The 19,060-nt window shown below is 37.6% G+C and overlaps 1 protein-coding gene across 1 annotated transcript in view; it reads right to left on the reverse strand.

Annotated features, from left to right (window-relative positions):
- LOC127428210 (short transient receptor potential channel 4-associated protein-like) overlaps positions 1–18,021 on the reverse strand; it is a 49,924-nt gene extending 31,903 nt beyond the window's left edge. Inside the window, exons 1-6 of the mRNA XM_051676403.1 lie at positions 17,879–18,021; positions 9,389–9,517; positions 5,226–5,342; positions 4,827–4,881; positions 275–330; positions 44–172 (exon numbers count right to left, since the gene is read on the reverse strand). Coding sequence (XP_051532363.1) covers positions 44–172; positions 275–330; positions 4,827–4,881; positions 5,226–5,342; positions 9,389–9,517; positions 17,879–18,004 — 612 coding nt within the window. The 5' untranslated portion in view covers positions 18,005–18,021. The remainder of the gene's footprint in view (positions 1–43; positions 173–274; positions 331–4,826; positions 4,882–5,225; positions 5,343–9,388; positions 9,518–17,878) is intronic.
- Between the last annotated feature and the right edge of the window lie 1,039 nt (positions 18,022–19,060).

Raw genomic sequence — 19,060 nt, forward strand, 5'->3', positions numbered from 1 at the left:
TTAAGTTGCAGACAGCAGTCCAAGATTGAGATCCAGCACTGACCTTCTTAACTCCAAGAATATCCTCAATTAACGTAGCTGTTTGTAAGAACACCTTCTTATTTGTCATCAACGTGAAGAGAAATAAGACAAAATCATCCCTAGACGCGAGGCTTTTTGTGACCCCTTCAGTCTGCAGGAAAAAAGGTACAGTTACTCACTGCAGAACTCATCATGTTGATATCAGTGACTCTTGTGCTCAACTCATAAATGAGGGAGAAGCAACAATACTTACACATATGCAGCAGTTGTATAGCACACTAAGGCAGTCCTTAACCAAGTCATCATCCACTGAAAGCAGTTAAAATTAAAAGGCTAATTAAATAATGCAAAACTATCATTTTCACATTCACTAATGACAGATAAAAGCATAAAAACATTACATAATGGCAAATATGCATGGATATCGTTTATATCAACTTATATAACTATATACACGGATCAGCCACAACATTAAAACCACCTGCCTAATATTGTGTAGGTCCCCATCGTGCCACCAAAACAGCACCAACCCGCATCTCAGAATAGCATTCTGATATTATATTCTTCTCACCACAATTGTCCAGAGTGGTTATCCGAGTTATCATAGACTTTGTCAGTTCGAACCAGTCTGGCCATTCTCTGTTGACCTCTCTCATCAACAAGGCATTTACGTCCACAGAACTGCCGCTCACTGGATGTTTTTTGTTTTTGGCACCATTCTGAGTAAATTCTAGAGACCGTTGTGCGTGAAAATCCCAGGAGATCAGCAGTTACAGAAATACTCAAACCAGTCCTTCTGATTGACTCCGAATGGTGCCAAAAACAAAAAACACCCAGTGAGCGGTAGTTCTGTGGACGGAAATGCCTTGATGAGAGGTCAACAGAGAACTGGTTCGAAATGACAAAGTCTATGGTAACTCAGATAACCACTCTGTACAATTGTGGTGAGAAGAATAGCATCTTAGCAGATGCGGGTTGGTGCTGTTTTGGCGGCACGAGGGAGACCTTCACAATATTAGGCAGGTGGTTTTAATGTTGTGGCTGATCATTGTATATCTCATATATATATATATATATATATATATATATATATATATATATATATATATATATATATATATATATATATATACATACACACACACACACACACACACACACACACAGACACACACGGCCAAAAGTTTGGAATAATGTACAGATTTTGCTCTTATGGAAAGAAATTGGTACTTTTATTCACCAAAGTGGCATTCAACTGATCACAATGTATAGTCAGGACATTAATAACACGAAAAATTACTATTACAATATGAAATTTTTTTTCAGAACTTCTTAAACTACTTCAAAGAATTCTCATCAAAAAATCCTCCAGTGCAACAATGACAGCTTTGTAGATCCTTGGCATTCTAGCTGTCAGTTTGTCCAGATACTCAGGTGACATTTCACCACACGCTTCCTGTAGCACTTGCCATAGATGTGGCTGTCTTGTCAGGCACTTCTCACGCACCTTACAGTCTAGCTGATCCCACAAAAGCTCAATGGGGTAAAGATCCATAACACTCTTTTCCAGTTATCTGTTGTCCAATGTCTGTGTTTCTTTGCCCACTCTAAACTTTTCTTTTTGTTTTTCTGTTTCAAAAGTGGCTTTATCTTTGCAATTCTTCCCATAAGGCCTGCACCCCTGAGTCTTCTCTTCACTGTTGTACATGAAACTGGTGTTGAGCGGGTAGAATTCAATGAAGCTGTCAGCTGAGGACATGCGAGGAGTCTATTTCTCAAACTAGAGACTCTGATGTACTTATCCTCTTGTTTAGTTGTACATCTGGCCTTCCACATCTCTTTCTGTCCTTGTTAGAGCCAGTTGTCCTTTGTCTTTGAAGACTGTAGTGTACACCTTTGTATGAAATCTTAAATTTTTTGGCAATTTCAAGCATTCTAGAGAAAGCTGTTTATTTTTTGCCATTTTTGACCTAATATTGACCTTAAGACATGCCAGTCTATTGCATACAGTGGCAACTCAAAAACAAACACAAAGACAATGTTAAGCTTGATTTAATGAACCAAATAGCTTTCAGCAGTGTTTGATATAATAGCAAGTGATTTTCTAGTACCAAATGAGCAATTTAGCATGATTACTCAAAGATAAGGTGTTGGAGTGATGGCTGCTGGAAATGGGGCCTGACTAGATTTGATCAAAAATGATTTTTTTTTTTTTTTCAAATAGTGATAGTACTCTTTTTTTCATCAGTAATGTCCTGACTATCCACCTTTTTCCTGGGGGTCTTACTGGAGAAACGAATATGGGTGGGACTTCTGCCGGAAGTTGTTCTATAGCATTCCCTAGCTCTGGCTGCAGTCATTTTTGACCCTGTTTACAGCTGGTAATAAGAGGCGTTTCGGATGATCCAATCGCAAATGGTCAGCACTTAGTTTTAAACAGGGTGTAAAATGTTTTGTGACTGGATCACAAAAATAACATACAGAGGTAGTCAAAAACCACATCGCATTTGAGGTTTAAAATGGCGTCTTGATGCATCCCGGACAGCAGCAAATCACCACCTCTCACCGGTCAATCACCCGCCGAACAAACGATTAAACTTACGTGCGGATTTAAAAGGAAATAACCGTCACATCGGACAGCTTGAAAAAGTGATTACATACCCAAGGATGAGAACATCACGGCTCTTCCTCAGTGTGTCTGACTGATTTGAACATGCAGGGTGACAAGATAACAAGTACACACATTTGAACTAACACAGGTTCTCCACTAAAAACAATGGATAATTCTGCTCAAAATGTTGCATTTGTGCTTACATTAAATCTCAACTGCATCTGGGAGAAACAGCCCCGGTTTTGTCTGCGCTTTTTGTCTTTATGGCTTTTCTGCAGTTTATTATCGTTCAGTAACACACTGATATAGTGATTGATGTATGTCCTCACAAAATCATACACACTCTCCTCAAAATCCCAACACCGTAACAAAAGAATGAATGGATGTACACCGAAACAACAGCTGTGTTTACTTGACAACGGAAGTAAAGCCCACATTTCGCGCTAAGCATCACAGGATGTAGGAAAAATGTGGATACTTTGTGATCAGTTGAATGCCACTTTGGTGAATTAAAGTACCAATTTCCTTCCCAAAGAGCAAAATCTGCACATTATTCCAAACTTTTGGCCGCTAGTGTGTGTACACACACACACACTTGAAGTCAGAAGTTTACATACACTTTTTTCAACCACTCCACAGATTTAATATTAGCAAACTAAAGTTTTGGCAAGTCGTTTAGGACATCTACTTTGTGCATGACACAAGACATTTTTCCAACAATTGTTTACAGACAGCTTATTTCACTTTTAATTGACTATATCACAATTCCAGTGGTCAGAAGTTTACATACACTAAGTTAACTGTGCCTTTAAGCAGCTTGGAAAATTCCAGAAAACAATGTCAAGCCTTTAGACAATTGGCTTCTGATAGGAGGTGTACTGAACTGGAGGTGTACCTGTGGATGTATTTTAAGGCCTACCTTCAAACTCAGTGCCTCTTTGTTTGACATCATGGGAAAATCAAAAGAAATCAGCCAAGACCTCAGAAAAACCAATTGTGGACCTCCACAAGTCTGGTTCATCTGTACAAACAATAGTACACAAGTATAAACACCATGGAACCATGCAGCCATCATACCACTCAGGAAGGAGACACATTCTGTCTCCTAGAGATGAACGTAGTTTGGTGTGAAAAGTGAAAATCAATCCCAGAACAACAGCAAAGGACCTTGTGAAGATGCTGGAGGAAACAGGTAGACAAGTATCTATATCCACAGTAAAACAGTCATATATCGACGTAACCTGAAAGGCTGCTCAATACTCTAAAACAGCCATAAAAAAGCCTGACTACAGTTTACAAGTGCACATGGGGACAAAGATATTACTTTTGGGAGAAATGTCCTCTGGTCTGATGAAACAAAAATGTTACTGTTTGGCCATGATGACCATCATTATGTTTGGAGGAAAAAGGGTGAGGCTTGCAAGCCAAAGAACACCATCCCAACCGTGAAGCATGGGGGTGGCAGCATCATGTTGTGGGGATGCTTTGCTGCAGGAGGGACTGATGCACTTCACAAAATAGATGGCATCATAAGGAAGGAAAATTATGTGGATATATCGAAGCAATATCTAAAGACATCAGCCATCAAGTTAAAGCTCGGTCGCAAATGGGTCTTCCAAATGGACAATGACCCCAAGCATACCTCCAAAGTTGTGGCAAAATGGCTTAAGGACAACAAAGTCAAGGTATTGGAGTGGCCGTCACAAAGCCCTGACCTCAATCCGATAGAAAATTTGTGGGCAGAACTGAAAAACCATGTGCAAGCAAGGAGGCCTACAAACCTGACTCAGTTACACCAGTTCTGTCTGGAGGAATGGGCCAAAATTCCCGCAATTTATTGTGAGAAGCTTGAGAAGGCTACCCAAAATGTTTGACCCAAGTTAAACAATTTAAAGGCAATGCTACCAAATAGTAACAAAGTATATGTAAACTTCTGACCCACTGGGAATGTGATGAAAGAAATAAAAGCTGAAATAAATCATTCTCTCTACTCTTATTCTGACATTTCACATTCTTAAAATAAAGTAGTGATCCTAACTGACCTAAGACAGGGAGTGTTTTCTACGATTAAATGTCAGGAATTGTGAAAAACTGAGTTTAAATGTATTTGGCTAAGGTGTATGTAAACTTCTGACTTCAACTGTATAGAGTATATATGCACAGTCTTGTAATATACAAATATATACAAACTTACTCTTGGGTTTTTGTAGCGTAGTGAGAGTGGGTCTCATCAAAAGTTCCACCAACAGCTAAGATGTTAAAAAAATTATTAAATGATTAATTGATGAATTGATCCAGGGCTGCAACTAAAATCTCTTTTGATAATCAATTAATCTGCTGAATAATATTTATTTGATTAATTACTGACACAAATTGTATTTACTGCATTACATTGAAAAAAAAAAAAAACATTCATTCAAATGATGGATCTCTGTGCAAATTCCATCAGTTTACAGAGCAAAATAAACACCAAAATGAGATGACGTGACTTTTTTCAATTTGTTTGGTATGTCTCTACGACCAGCTACAGTATAAACGGGTCTTTCCACATTATTCAAGCAGCTACTGCACAAAGAGAAAACACAGAACTCACATCTACACCTCCAAATAGGTCAAAAGTGTATGTGTTAGGAAAGCTAGACTCCTGCGCCGTCTTCCTGTCCTCTGTTACAAAAGACATGGCCTCCATTGACAGCAGGGATGACAGCTCCTGTTTCAGAAAACCACAAAAGCAGAAATAGGTGTCATGACTTACTCTTGTGATGGCGTTTGACAAGCCAAATGTGAGACAAATTCAGCCAAGATAGGTACTTAAGGCCCCGGCACACTCACAGTGAAGTGCTTCTTCATTGTTTGCTCAGAGCCAAAAAGCAGAGCAAATTCACTGTTTGTGCACATTCAGACACCAGCCATGCCACTGCGGGAGGCATTTAAAGGTTCATTTAAATAAATATAAGGATGCTCAGGACTGCATGTCGACTAATATGACATTAAAATGTGTTATTATTGACTTCATGCCTCATTCTATGAGTAGAATTCACACGAGATCAGTAAAAGAAGTTGTCTTAACCTTGTTGTCCCCCGCGTACAAGTGTACATGTTGTATTTTGGCTTCGCTATATACAACGCATAATTTAAATTAAACCAACTGATCTCAGTTGAGAAGACTCTGTGTTGTCAGTAAAGAGTTAAACGTTTGATGCACAGAGACACGTGATTAAATAATATGGCGCTGATCACAGCAAAGTTTGTCTTTGGGAGAATTGCCAACAAAACTACATCTGGTAAGAAAGCTAATTAAGTTTTTACAATGAAACCTGTTTGAGTCAAAAGATTCGAGTCTAGTTTCAGCCGATATGCCATTTTGAAAATTTGAGTGATTTATCGCGAAACAGCATGCTGTTAAATGCAATGACCTCTATAGTGGATAACAGCGCTAGTTTTTCATTAGACATCTTATATTTACTGTGCATTATCACATTAACTATGTTTCCATCCAAGGATTTTTTGCGAAAAAAATTATCGCTAAAATGTGTCGACATAATATTTTAACTCTAGCACATAAACTCTATATCGGTACTTCAAATGTCACAAAAAACTGGTTTGGAAACACTTTTTGTTGAGAAAATTGGCATTAACGCAAAAATGTAGTGTCACATGAAAGAATTTACCCCAATCGTTAGCCTGGGGTATACGATGGGATACATCCTTGAAAGCCAATTTATTGTACGTGATTATGGATTGATCTTAACGGCATACCTGCACAGATCTGATGCTGCAAACATGACACTTTCGGGAGTGCCAACACAAATATCTCATATCATACACATTGACAAGTGCACAGAGAACAAATTAATGGCCACTCTTTGCAATTAATTTAATCGTGGTAGTCGTCCGTTCATTTATTAAAATTGCTTTTCCACACCATTCAAAATAATAGACGGCAGTCATGGAATAAGCCCACAATACACAAAAAACTATTTCTATGCACAAAGACGTTTTAAATTATAAATAAATACACAATACCAGGAGAAAATCTTTGTTGTCCTTAAAAAGCTTCAGTGTGCTTTTTTGGAACACTAACATATAGCCCAATTCTATAAAATTATTGTTTAGCTTACTTTTGAAAAAAATGTATTAAATTAAATAAATTAGCAAATGAATAAAGCATTAAATAAAATAATTAATTACCAAACGAAAAAAGTAATATTTTTAGACCTATATAATAAAATAAATAAAAATAACATTTTATTTACCTATAAATAAAAATGCCTTTTATTTACACAAATTTAAAGTAGCCTTACGGCTGAATGATTCTCAGAATGTTCTACACTTTTTTCAAGACTATAAACTATCAGAACTGTTTGTCCAATGCTGAGTTAACTTTCATAAAACTAGCCTTTGAACATTTCTAACCCTCTTTATCTCGGATCACATTTGCTGAGCTTCTTTAGAAAATGTAAATTGCATTATGATGCTAAAATTAATTTTAGATGATAATCAAGTTCAGTTGGTCGTTAAAAGTTGCTGGACAAATATGTGGGACATAATGCATTTGTGATGGCAATGCTTTAGGTTAGATGATTGTTCAAAATAGCCTATTGAATATCAGGAATGTATCATAAAGTACCGCATATATTTTTCTTTAATAGCTGTGCACACAGCATATACACATCGATGGATGGTCCTTATACTAAGACTGAAAGTTTCCCCCACTACTTGGTGCAGGTTGCCAGCTTGAACAGGACCATGACAATTCGCTTTCGGGTCGGAACCGGTGGCAACCTGCGATAGGCGCAACATCATTCACTACTAAAATCCAAACAAAAGTTCAGTTTCAGGCTGCAGATTATGTTTGCACCACTCAACATGTTGAGGACAGTCGTAATCAGTACATAGATTCAGAATTTATAATGCATTATTTTATTTTAACATGGCTGGCAGTGACTGGATGATGCTGGCCATTGCTTTGAATCAGAATTAATGATGCTAATGTCTGATATAATGTAACGTCTCAAAAACATAAATAACCACCACTCCTGGAAACATAAAAATTTGATAAAAAAAAAAAATATTGACTTTCTGTAGCTTGGTACTTTTTAGAATTTCACTTTTTCTGGGTGAACTTAGTCCCGCTGTCCACATATGTTGCCATCAATTTTTTAGGAAAACTACTGTCTAGATTTGTTTTTAATTTTTTATATGGTTATTAGATGCTAGTGGTTACAAATCAAAAAGTGAAATGGAAAAAGCACAGAGCAGTCACGCTCAGGTCTCAGGAGGTTAACTACTCGATGGTGATTTAAAGGGAAAGTGTACACCAAAATTAAAATTCTCTCATCATTTAATCACCCTCATGCCATCCCATATGTGTATGACTTTCTTTCTTCAGCAGAACACAAACAAAGATTTTTAGAAACATATTTTAAGCTCTGTAGGTCCATACAATGCAAGTGAATGGTGACCAGACCTTTGTAGCTCCGAAAACCACATAAAGGAGACAAAAGTAATCCATATGACTCCAGTGGTTAAATCCATTTCTTTAGAAGTGATATAATAGGTGTGGGTGAGAAACAGAACAATATTTAAGTCCTTTTGTACTCTAAATCTCCACTTTAACTTTCACTTTCACATGTAAAAGTGAAAGTGCAGATTTATAGTAAAAAAAATGACTTAAATTTTGATACGTTTCTCACCCACACCTATTATATCGCTTATGAAGATATGGATTTAAACACTGGAGTCTTATGGATTACTTCTATGTTTTCTTTATGTGATTTTTAGAGCTACAAAGTTCTGGTCACCATTTACTTGCATTGCATGGACCTACAGAGCTGAAATATTCTTCTAAAAGTCTTCGTTTGTATTCTGCTAAAAAAAGAAAGTCATACACATCTGGGATGGCATGAGGGTGAGTAAATAATAAAATAATTTTCATTTTTGGGTGAACTATCCACTCTGCTACTGTAATTTATGACGACACTGATACTACTGCAAATATGGGTGTATGAAAGAGTGTTAATGGGTAGAATATAAACAAAAGAATGATGATAGGCATTTCTTACTTTAGGCAGGACTTTTTTTTGACTAATTAAACAACAACAACAAAAAATAAACTTGTTCTTGGAAAATGTCGCCACACGAACGATCGTACAGAGGTAGGTAAGTTTGCACTACCTCTCTTATAACTCTACACGCCGGTGTGTTAATGTTGACTGATCTTAACTGACTGAATGGGAATTAGCTGTCGGCCTCAAAGTAGATGAGTCACACCTACCAATGACGTGGACCAATGGCAGTAAGAAGGTATTTAGCAGCCAGAATGAAGCAGCCGGCGAGCTGTTACGAAACACCGAAACAAACTCAAAAGCAGCTTCTTTTTGGACAGATTTTGTTCTAAATGAAGTCACACCTGTAAGTTCTTTGATTCTGTAGGATTTTGTAGGAAGTGTGTATAAATCCACTCTTTGTAATCACAAGCATCTGGAAAAGTCATAGAAATTAATTGATCAAAATGAGTGGATTTATACAAACTTCCTACAAAAATCAACGAACTAACATGGATAAGGATTTTAAAAAATAATTTCACTTCAGACCGACTCACTGATGACTTCATATCAATTGGTAAAGTGGTTCAAACGTTAAGTTAGAAAGATTCAATTCAAAACAACAATTTGCTCACTAATCGAAGATCACTATGACTTGTAAACTAATTGCACACTACACAAGACAAGCATCTAGAGGAAGAGCTCTCACCTTCAGCACAGTGTGTGTGCGAGTAAAGTCACTGTTAAGGTGGCTGCTCTCGTACAGCTCTTGGAGTAAGACTGGAATCCCATGCCATTTCGCCCTCTTATCTCTTTCCTTAAGAAGTGCTTCTGAGAGCTAGAAATAAAGCAAAACTTCAGTAAAAGTCCAATGCATGTGTAATAACTGATGCTAACAATGTAATGCTATTTAAAAACATTTTCATGAGTGTCTCCTTGGAGGCAGCAAAGTACGCTTTGCATACACACAGCACTTTCAATCAAATGCAAATAACTAGTAAAGACCATCTATATTCTGCCTATGAACACTTTATATATCTGTATGTATCCAAAGCTCAACATATTGACATACTGGAAACATATACATTTAGATAGGAATATGACTTGATGTTCATTGTGTCTGTAGATGTTATAGGTCACTTCTTGGGTTATAAAGCCTTTAAAGTGTTAAAGGCCGGAATCATGAAATGTTCTTAAGAAAAATTCTTAACTACCATTTTCTTCTTAATTTCTAACTTAAGAAGAAAGTTAAGAATATTTTGAATTCCCAAAAAAACTTCTTAAGAAAGCTCTTATCTTTTTTCTAAAGATTGTTCTTAAGAGGGGGCCTGACTCCAGCAAGGTCTCCTAAGCAACCAAACTGGCCCAGTTGCTAGGGAGGGTAGAGTCATATGGGGTAACCTCCTCATGGTCGCCATAATGTGGTTCGTTCTCGGTGGGGCGCATGGTGATTTGAGCGTGGTTTCCGCGGTGGATGGCGTGAAGCCTCCACATGCGCTATGTCTCCGTGGCAATGCGCTCAACAAGCCACGTGATAAGATGCGCGGGTTGACGGTCTCTGACGCGGAGGCAACTGGGATTCGTCCTCCGCCACACGGACTGAGGCGAATCACTATGCGACCACGAGGACTTAAAGCACATTGAGAATTGGGCATTCCAAACTGGGAGAAAAAAATAAAATAAAAAATTGTTCTTAAGAAAAAACTTAGCATTCAAATTCTCGAAATTAAAAAAAAAAAAAAAATCATAAATAACATCTTAAAGTTAGGATAACCTGGGTAGCTCAGTGGTAAAAGACGCTAGCTTTCCCTGGCTCGTGATTGCTATAATGTGGTTTGTTCTCGGTGGGGCGCGTGGTGAGTTGAGCGTGGATGCCGCAGCGGATGGCGTGTAGCCTCCACACGCGCCAACAAGTGTGGAGACAGCTGGGATTCGTCCTCCGCCACCCGGATTGAGGCAAATCACTACGCGACTATGAGGACTTAAAGCGCATTGGGAATTGGGCATTCCAAATTGGGTGAAAAAGGGGGAAAAATAAAAATAAATTTAAAAAAATTAGGATAACCTCACAGTTGTCTATAATCCTAAAAGGTAAGATATTTGATGAATTTACTGGGTTGTTTCAAATGTGACGCTTTCGATCATGTTGAGTCAGAAGTCACAATGGGCTGTTTACATAGAAATGTGATTTTAGACCAAAACACATCATTGTGTTTTATGTTATTTTTATTTTCAGCTTGTTAACCATGTAAATGTTATCACTAAATTCAAACAATAAATGTTGTTTTGAAGCTTCTTAATGTGATGACCAATCATGCTAATTCAAACGGATGCGCAGCATAGTGCACTCTCTCAGCCATCTTTAGAGTTCATAGAAACATAATAATTGTAACATCAGAAAGCTGAGACTTACTTTTTCACCTCCTATCCACACCCCTAGTTGGCCACAGCGGAGACAGCCTCTGCCACCTTTTCCCATTTACCCGCCTCGTAATTTCCGACGTGTTATAATTATCAAGCTTTCCAAGGAGAACATTTTCCTTGCATTAATTTCCTCAGCAAGAACCTATTGTCTACTGAAGTATTTGTTTCTTTATTTTTCTTCCATGTCAAATTTTAAAGTTATCAAATGGTTACCAGCAAGTAAATTATCCTATGACGGGTAATGTCGTTAAACGAACACATCTCACGCACTTTACATTAAAAACAAATTATCGTGAGGTGCTTGCTACTAAAGAGGTTAATAGATACATTTATCGTTACGATTGTGTTTAAGTATTTAATTTGCTGTTTGGCTATTAGACAAGGCAACTCAATGAGCAGGCTAGTATGATCAGACAATGTCAAAGTCTGTCTTTTTATTCTTAAGAAAAAAATTAAGATGTTCTAAAGAAAATATTTGAGAACTTCTTAAAAAAAAAAAATAAAAAAATAAAAAAAAAAATCAAGAATTGCACTTAAGAACGTTCTTACGAACTTCTTATAATTTATCCTCAGAATCAGAATAAGAATTATTGCCAAGTATGCTTACACATACAAGGAATTTGTCTTGGTGACAGAAGCTTCCAGTGCACAAACAACAAAATTGAGATACTAAAAAAACAGAATGAAAATAAAAAGCGAATAGAAAATATAAGTACATATAGAAATACAAAATAGACAAAATATATATACCGATCAGCTACAACATTAAAACCACCTGCCTAATATTAGCATTCTGAGATGATATTCTTCTCACCACAATTGTACAGAGCAGTTATTTGAGTTACCGTAGACTTTGTCAGTTCAAACCAGTCTGGCCATTCTCTGTTGACCTCTCTCATCAACAAGGCGTTTCCATCCACAGAACTGCCGTAAACTGGATGTTTTTCGTTTTTGGCACCATTAGGAGTAACTTCTAGAAACTGTTATGTGTGAAAATCCCAGGAGATCAGCAGTTACAGAAATACTCAAACCAGCCCGTCTGGCACCAACAATCATCAGGCAAACTTCTTTCAATAGATTATGGGAGAAAGATTTCAACTTGGTATTGGAGGGAGTTTGGACTAGGAATCTAAAAAATGTCAAGTCTGCATCTAGAGATGCAAGGGTTTGCCTTGTGCAATTTAAGATTTTACACAGATTTTATTGGACCCCCTGTAGATTATATAGGCTTGGTCTTAAAGACACACCCACCTGCTGATGATGCCAATCAGAAGTTGGAGACACAATCCATGTCTTTTGAGGGTGTGTTAAGATCCAAGATTTTTGGATGAAGGTTCAGAATTATTTGTGTGACGTTTTGGGCACTAAAATTTTACTTTGCCCCAGACTTTGTATTTTGGGCTATGGGGCAGTCATAAATTTGGAGGACAAATATATAAAAATTGTGTTCTGACTAGCATTATGATTGGCAGACAAATTATTTTAAGGGGCTGGAAGTCAGACGGAGCGCCACCATTTCTAGAGTGGTGTGTGGAGATGGGGAGGGTGGCAGCTTTGAGGAGACGGCAGGTAGAAGGCTGGGGTTTGGGGACTTGTTTTTCAGGAAGTGGGGTAGGTATTTGGTGGTTTTGGGGGACTCCCGGGGAAGGGATGAGGAGAGAGAAGTTTAGTTTAATTATGTATGTTTATTATATATTTTATTTTATTTTTTATTTTTTTTGGTTTATGTATTTTTTTATGTGACCACGGGGGTGTTTGGGAAGGGATATTAGCGAGGGTTAAATGTTGATTCGGTGTTGTGTTTTTCTCTGTTGTGTTTTTTCTTTGAATCAAAAAAATTTTCATTTCAAAACAATCATCCATGCAGCTTATCTAATCAGCCAATCATATGGCAGCAGTGCAGAGCATAAAGTCATGCAGATATGGGTCAGGAACTTTAGTTAATGTTCACATCAACCATCAGAATGGGGAAACATTGTGATCTCAGTGATTTGGAGCGCGTCATGATTGTTGGTGCCAGATGGGCTGGTTTGAGTATTTCCGCATCATCCACAGACCTGTTTGCTCAATAAGCCAATTGAAGGGGATCCAGAAAAGGTCCAGTGATGTCCTTCAGGTTGGCCAACATCAGTCTCTCAAATTACTTCATGACCACAGACGTCAGAGCGGTGGGTCTGTAGTCATTAAGTCCTGCGATCTTGGGTTTCTTTGGGACAGGGATGATGGTGGAGCGTTTAAAGCAGCAGGGAACTTCACAGTGGTCCAGTGATGTGTTGAAGATCTGTGTGAAGATGGGGGCCAGCTGGTTGGCACAGGCTTTTAGACAAGTGTGTGAAACACTGTCTAGGCCCTGTGCTTTCCTTGTCTTTTGTTTCCGGAAGACCAGCACACATCCTCTTCACAGATCTTAAGTGCAGGTTGAGTAGCAGAAGGGGGGAGGAGGGTGGTTGCAGGAGGTGTTGGTGTTTGTGTGAAGTGAAGGTCAGAGCGGGTTTGGGGTGTGAGACTGTGCTTTTCAAATCTACAGTAAAACACATTCAGGTTGTCAGAGAGTTATTGATTCCCTACAGTGTTGGGGATGGTGTCTTGTAGTTAGTAATATCTTTCAGGCCTCTCCACACTGATGCAGGCTTGTTAGCTGAAAAACAAGTTTTCAGCTTCTCAGAATAGCTTCTTTAAGCCACTCTAATCTCCTTTATCAGTGTGTTTTTGGCCTGATTATAAAAGATTGTATTCCCACTTTCGTAAGCATTGTCTTTGGCCTGACGAAGCTGCCTGTGTTTTGCTGTAAACCATGGTTTGTCTTTGTTGAATGTTAAATAAGTCCTAGTAGGAATGCACATATCCTCACAGAAACTAATATATGATGTTACAGTATCTGTGAGCTCATCCAGATTGGTGTCTGCAGTTTAAAAAAAAAACTCCAATCAGTGCAGTCAAAGCAGACTTGTAGTTCCAGCTCTGCTTCATTGGTCCATCTTTTTACAGACTTTCCTACAGGTTTAGCAGATTTATGTTTCTGCCTGTAGGTCAGAAGAAGATGAACCAGACAGTGATCAGAGAGTCCCAAATCTGCTCTAGGGACAGAGCAATATACATCCTTTTATGTTGTGTAGCAGTGATCCAGTATATTTCTGTCTCTGGTGGGGCATGTAATGTGCTGTCTGTATTTTGGCAGTTCACGGGTGAGGTTGGCTCTGTTAAAATTGCCGTGAAAATTAATAAGTGAGTCCGGGTATTGCTGTTCCTTGTCTGTGATCTGAACAGCCAGCTGATTTACACTCTGCGCTCACACACACTTGTGAAGGAATGCAAACACTCACCAGAATAAATGAGGAAAACTCTTGTGGCATGTAGAAAGGCTTACAGTTGATAAAGAGCACTTCCAAATTAGGACAGAACATCTTTAACGTTGTTACATCTGTACACCAACTTTCATCTATGTAAAAGCATGTAACACCGCCTCTCGTTTTCCCCGTTAACTCCGCAATACGATACGCTCTGAACAGCTGGAAGCCCAGCAGATGTAATGCGCTGTCCGGAATGGCTTCACTCAGTCAGGTTTTTATGAAGCACAAGGCAGCTGTGTTTGAAAAGTCCTTGTTTGTACGGGTGAAATGTAGTTACTCCGTTTTGTTAGGAAGAGACTGGAGAGTCGCTAGATGAATACTTGGCAGCGCTGTTCGAAAGCCACGCTGTCGGAGCTTGGCCAGCATGCCGGCTCGCTTCCCTCGCTTGCGTCTCATAGCGCACTTGAACAACACAGCAATCTTAATGAATATGGAGCAAAAGAAGTGTTTCTTTCATTTCAGCAGGATATATTATGTATATATAAGCATTATAACAGCCAACCAGGTCTCTAGATATTGGTATCACCCATTATAAGCTATCTAAGAAAGGTCGACCACTACAATAGTGTCTGCCAAGGTAATTAAGGTTAATATAAAGGCTAATAATAAGTTAAACGTAAGATTGAAGGCCAATGCATTCTGCATGAATTCTGTATACCATTTATCCTGTCCTACAAATTGCAGATTGCATCACATGCCACTTATAGTTGATCCTCTACCCTTTCTTTCTTATTTCCTTTCAAAATAGGGTCAAGTGCTACTACTACAAGTACGAAGAAATAGCACTAACACTGGCAAAAAAACACGAGAACACAAAGACGCAATTGCTTTTGTAAAGGACCTGTCTTCATTCACCAACATGTCAATGTAGAAAAATTACCCAAAAACCTTTGTTAACCAATTTTAAGTTAGTTCTAAACTATCCAAGGTAATAGGTTTTAGATCAGTTTCAAACACAAGGCATTTGCTTGAGAAAGGAAAGCGGGGTTTGAAGGAAGAGTTCACCCAAAAATAAAAATTCTCTCATCATTTACTTAACCTTATGCTATGCCAGATGTGTGACTTTCTTCTGCAGAACACAAACAAAGATGTTTAGAAGAATATCTCAGCTCTATTGGTCCATTCAAAGCAAGTCAACTCAAAAAAGCACATAAAGGCAGTCATTGTTTACTCACCCCTGTGTTGTTATAACCCCATATGACTTTCTTTTTAACACAAAGGGAGAAATTGTGAAAAAACAAAATTGTGCTCAGTGATGTCATACAATGGCAGTTTTTGGTGACCACCTCTTCAAGTTTCAAAAGAAACTTGAAAGTATAATTCAAAAAAGTCTAATGAATTATTCCATGAGACTCATGATTATTATGAATGCAAATGAAAAGGGTTGGCGAAAAACAAACCGAAATCTGACGTATTATTTAGTGAAACTGTTGACTGACCGTTGATCTCCTGTGGGCATTCATTAGACTGCACAAGACCAACAGTTCGCTCAGCCCCTCGTGACATGGTGAGTACAAGCAAAAAAATGTCTTTAAAAACAGGTCCGCTACAGTGATGGTGACAACAGAACACAACACAGCCTTTTTCCTTCCCCTAGCCCTTTTTCCTTTTTGTGTTTTATTAGTAATTTCCTGCTGAATAATGTGTGCATTTTTTAATTATACAAAAAATGTTATTGAAAAAAAAAAAAAAGTGTGAGATTTCGTGACAAATTCTGACCTGCTAAAAATACAAATATTTTTTGAAGGCTTAACGAGTGAATCGGGGTAAGGCATAGGACATTGTTTTGAACCTTGATTGTTTATGTACTCAATCAATAATGGCATTTTATTCATTTTTAACCAAAAAAATCTTCCGTAAAGCAGCTTTAAATTTTGATTTGTTTCTCACCCTCACCTCTCATATCGCTTCTGAAGATATAGATTTAACCACTAGAGTAATATTAATTACTTTTATGCTGCCATTATGTGCTTTTGGAGCTCCAAATTTTTGGACCCTATAGAGCACAACAGTCTGGTTCCAGAAGTAAAAATCCCATTCATTTATCCCAAAGACTAATTGATTTTCAACGATAACTTATAAATCTTTAAAGACAGACCTACCGTGAGCTCCGAGGTTGTTCATCGATGTTATATGCTTCCGTTGAAGCCATCCGTATGTGTTATCTCAACTTCATTGTTTAAAAATCATGTTTGATAGCAGAATTCATGGTAAATAACTACATTACCCATGGTACATCAGAGAAATATCCACCAATCAGAGAACCGCATCCAACGAAACCTCGGAGCAACCATGTGCTCCCATGACGCACTGTGAATGACGCAAACAAGTCGATCTCCCATCAACCTTAAACTACTTATATATTTGTACATATCGGGATATTTTGCAATAAACGTAAAATATATTGTTTCTATACTTATAAACAACAACCCAAAAGTTTTATATATTCCCATCGTTTTTTATTAAATTACAACATTCGCAATGCTTCATGGGACTGTAGTCCGTGACCTCATGAAACACGATAAGTACACAGCCTTGTACCTTTGTCTTTATGTCCAATTTTCAAATATTTTTTTTGTCTCAAAACAAAGTTCTTGATGTTGTGATTCACCTCGGAGCTGGTTGGTTTGGTTCATGGCTCACAACTCTTTTATGAAGGATTTTATTAAAAGTCTATGGAAGAAATGAATGGGGAAAATACTTCCGGAACCCAAACGGCTGAAAAAGTGGGCGGCCACTGTTGCACTCTATTGACATGCGTTGTATGGACCAACAGAGCTGAGATATTCTTCTAAAAATCTTCATTTGTGTGCTGCAGAAGAAAGAAAGTCAAACACATCTGGGAAGGCATGAGGGTGAGGTACCATCACAAATGGTAAAATGAATCAGAGAGATTTTGGTTGCAGGACAGAGATCATTACAAACGCAAACTGGATATCTGTGACTATGTCACAAAACCTAGTGCACTACACAGCATTAGCGGGCACCATAACGTTCGAAGGCACCTAGGTAGACAGCTCACTAGGTTTTGAGACTCGTCTGTGTTTATTTGAAACAGCTGTTCAGTTAAAAACGTTACAGGATCATTAATTGATCTATGCGTGTTCAGTAACAATACTTAAAATATTAGTATTTTATATTAAAACGACTCGATGTGTCGGAGTCTTTTTATTCGGTCATTTAAACCCTAATGATCGGACATCCACTGCCAAGAAAACCCTAATGAGTCAACGACCAGTTGTCTCTCTCATGTAGAGACCATTTGACTCTATATGCATTTGAAAATCACTCAGTCTACTTTTAGATCAAAGTTAAGCGTCACGCCCGTCCGATTTATTTTGTTTTTCAACTTGAAGCATTTTGATCGACGGTTCTGCTGCTGAACGCGGATCCTGACAGCGGCTTCTACGAGCTCTCTCTTTTACCTGCGTCCCTCTGCTGAAGCCTTGGCCAGCGATCTGACTGTGCCGTATTCTGGTGATGATATTCCTGTTACGAGCCCTTTTCTTTCCCCCCGTCCAAGGGGACTCGGGCCCCAGTATCGTCGCCATTACTTCGTCTTCCTGAACTGTTCCAAACAGGAAGTTCAAATCGCTCTGTTGTCGACGTTCAGTCCTGTGTGTCGAGCGCCCTCATGTGGTCGTTACTTAAAGTGTCAATGCGAGGGCGTCGTGCACTCGGAGTTTAAACGGACACTCGACTGTTTGTGTTTCTGTTGATTCTGTTTGGAAAAATAATAATAAATAAATAAATATAAATTTGGAAATAAAATGGGTAAATGACGTGATTCTAATGTATTTTTCTTGAAAAAAAAAAAAAGAGTATAAAAAATGCAATTCACATAAAACAATTAGGCTACTTGAAAACACTTAAAAGTAATTTTGATATTTTTTTCTGGGGCTTAAAATAAGAAAAAATCTAGTGGTGTAACCGCACACAGACTGTAAATAAATAAATAAATAAATAGTAAAATAGTCTCATTAAAAGCTAAAGGTTTTTTCTTTAGGAAAGCATAATTTTATATTTTATAAACAAATTTTTATAAATTATTTATTTAGAAAAATGCAGTGCAATTTTTTTTTAAATACATATTATTAATAATATAAATCAGTCAGATGGTGTACCAACATGCAGGTAGTAATTTTTATAGCCTTTATATTAACAAAAAATAAAACAGAGAAAACCTCTTTAAACACTAATTACTCTGTAAAGTTTAAAAATAGAATAAATAAATATATAAAATATTTAGACATTTTTATGAAAATGCACATTTTGTTGTTCAGATCGAGTAACCCTATTAAAACTTCTTGATATTTGTGACTCAGAAATAAAAAAAAAATTTTGAATTAATGTTTAAATTGTGTACACACGTGTATTCAAGGAGCAAGTAAGGTATTGTATATCTTTTACTTGAAATTTAAGTCATTAAAAAAACATTTTTGCAGAAAATGCTATAAATGTTTTCCAAAAATGTATGAACCAACATGGACACAAAGCAAACATTTCTATGAACTTGACGCATGAGTTTTAAAATATATCTTTAAAAGATTTCTAATTTTTATCAACTCGGACAACCTTATTTATCAGTAAACCATATAACGTAAAAA

This window comes from Myxocyprinus asiaticus, chromosome 37, assembly GCF_019703515.2.
Source record: "Myxocyprinus asiaticus isolate MX2 ecotype Aquarium Trade chromosome 37, UBuf_Myxa_2, whole genome shotgun sequence".
NCBI classification, from domain to species: Eukaryota; Metazoa; Chordata; class Actinopteri; order Cypriniformes; family Catostomidae; genus Myxocyprinus; species Myxocyprinus asiaticus.